Source organism: Belonocnema kinseyi, chromosome 3 (assembly GCF_010883055.1).
Source record: "Belonocnema kinseyi isolate 2016_QV_RU_SX_M_011 chromosome 3, B_treatae_v1, whole genome shotgun sequence".
Taxonomy (NCBI): Eukaryota; Metazoa; Arthropoda; class Insecta; order Hymenoptera; family Cynipidae; genus Belonocnema; species Belonocnema kinseyi.
The window spans coordinates 17731159-17732925 of NC_046659.1; the positions used below are offsets into that span (position 1 = coordinate 17731159).

Here is a 1767-nt window from a genome sequence, read left to right on the forward strand (position 1 = left end):
AGTATGATTTAAATAGTTTTATGTCAAAAATATTTTCTTAGTAAATGGTACAATACAAATTGCTATTGATATTAACTGTAAATCTGACACGTGACAATTACAGGAAACATTTCGAGAAATTTATGAAATAAATAACAAGAAAACTTATGTCTTTACAGACAATGCTTAAAAGTAATATAGCTAGTACCATCAGCTCCTGTACGCGGAAAACTGGGGTAGAACGACACTAAACTATCATGTCTTTGAATAAACCACACTTCAGTTGGTTTAACTTCATAACATTGGAGATGATCACTAAATCCTACGGTATGAAGAACAGACAATATGAAACGAAGGCCAATGTTATCTTCTGGTTCTACAATCCAGCGTAAAATACCGAATAGGGGCAGATTCTCCTCATAATAATTGTATGCTAAGGCCATGCCAGACTTGTAAGAGATGTCAAGGAAAGTTGCTTTTTTGAATACCATCAAATTCTCATGACCATCAGGTAAAAGGAATCGGAAGTTTAAGTAATCTTCACAGTCAAGTATTCTGCATTCTTTGGAAACACTTTGGAAGTCTTTAGGGAAACCTGTCTGGGAGAACAGCCGTGCACAAAGTGTTAAAGCGTACTTTTTTGCAATAGTCAAAGGCAAATTCTTTCGGCAAGTTGTGTTTTTTGACGACAGCTTAATAATCGGGCGGTGTTTTCTATCTAATCTCATACACCAGACATTAATCAAGGGACCGATCAAGTTCCTTATCCTGGGATAATGAAGCATGAAGTGATGTTTTGGCTTCAATGTGGTTCCACATACTTTTAAGTAAAGCTCATGGTGTTCAGCAATTAAGGTGACAAGGTAATCTGTAGAGTTCTGATGAACAACTGGAGCAGAAATGATACTTAAAATTTCATTAAGAGCTACGTACAATTTCCATGAATCATCACCTTCAGGAACTAAATGACCCACCATCAATCCAAGATTCCGACAGAAGAAAAACATTTCTGAAGCATTCATTTTCATCTTGTCTTTTTTAATGTCATTCATGGTGATCATGGATGGTTTATTTCCTGAATCAGGGCCGTAATCAAAATATTGTACACGTTCATTTAGAGTATCAATCGATAGGAATCCATCAAAGGATATAATTTGATCTAATATGGCACACAAGTCATAATGGCAAACACCTTCTAAAAAATCATGCATGAAATCCAAATATTGATTTATGGTAATATGAAAAGATGAAAGAACATTCCAAATGCAATTGGATTTCACTCCTGTGAGGGAACAGTCATTGTTCAGTACATCCATTTCATAATTCTGTATGTTACGCAAAATTTGAGGATCTTCCCTTTTCTGACTTTGTGTTATCAGCCTATGCTGCTTACAAAAACGACAAAAAAAATTTGCTGAGAATGACTCGACGAGTCCAGTAATAGAGTGAAAACCCAAGTTGTCCGCAAGGAGAAGACATAACGCAAAATGAATACGCTGGTCTCCAGCTTCAGTCTGGATGGTAATTCCATTAGTTTCAAGATCTTTTAAATCATTCAAGATGTCGGCAAAAGCTTTACCATTGTTCAGGTGCCTATCATCGCTTAAGAAAAACGCCGCTACAAAAATATTTTCAAGAGATGAAAGCAAGTGTTGAGGAAGACATGCTACTTCGTAATAGACAGCACCGAGGCTGTGAACTCTAGAATGAGAACCTGTTTGATTGTCGGGTTCAACATCATCAAAATATAAAAACAAAGGAAACACAGTCTTGTCTGCAAAATGATTG

At 36.1% G+C, this 1767-nt stretch overlaps 1 protein-coding gene across 1 annotated transcript in view; it reads right to left on the minus strand.

The window, feature by feature from the left end:
• Positions 1-152: 152 nt before the first annotated feature.
• The window catches only part of LOC117169728, a 2239-nt gene continuing 624 nt past the window's right edge, over positions 153-1767 (minus strand). The window contains exon 2 of the mRNA XM_033356233.1: positions 153-1753. Coding sequence (XP_033212124.1) covers positions 153-1753 — 1601 coding nt within the window. The remainder of the gene's footprint in view (positions 1754-1767) is intronic.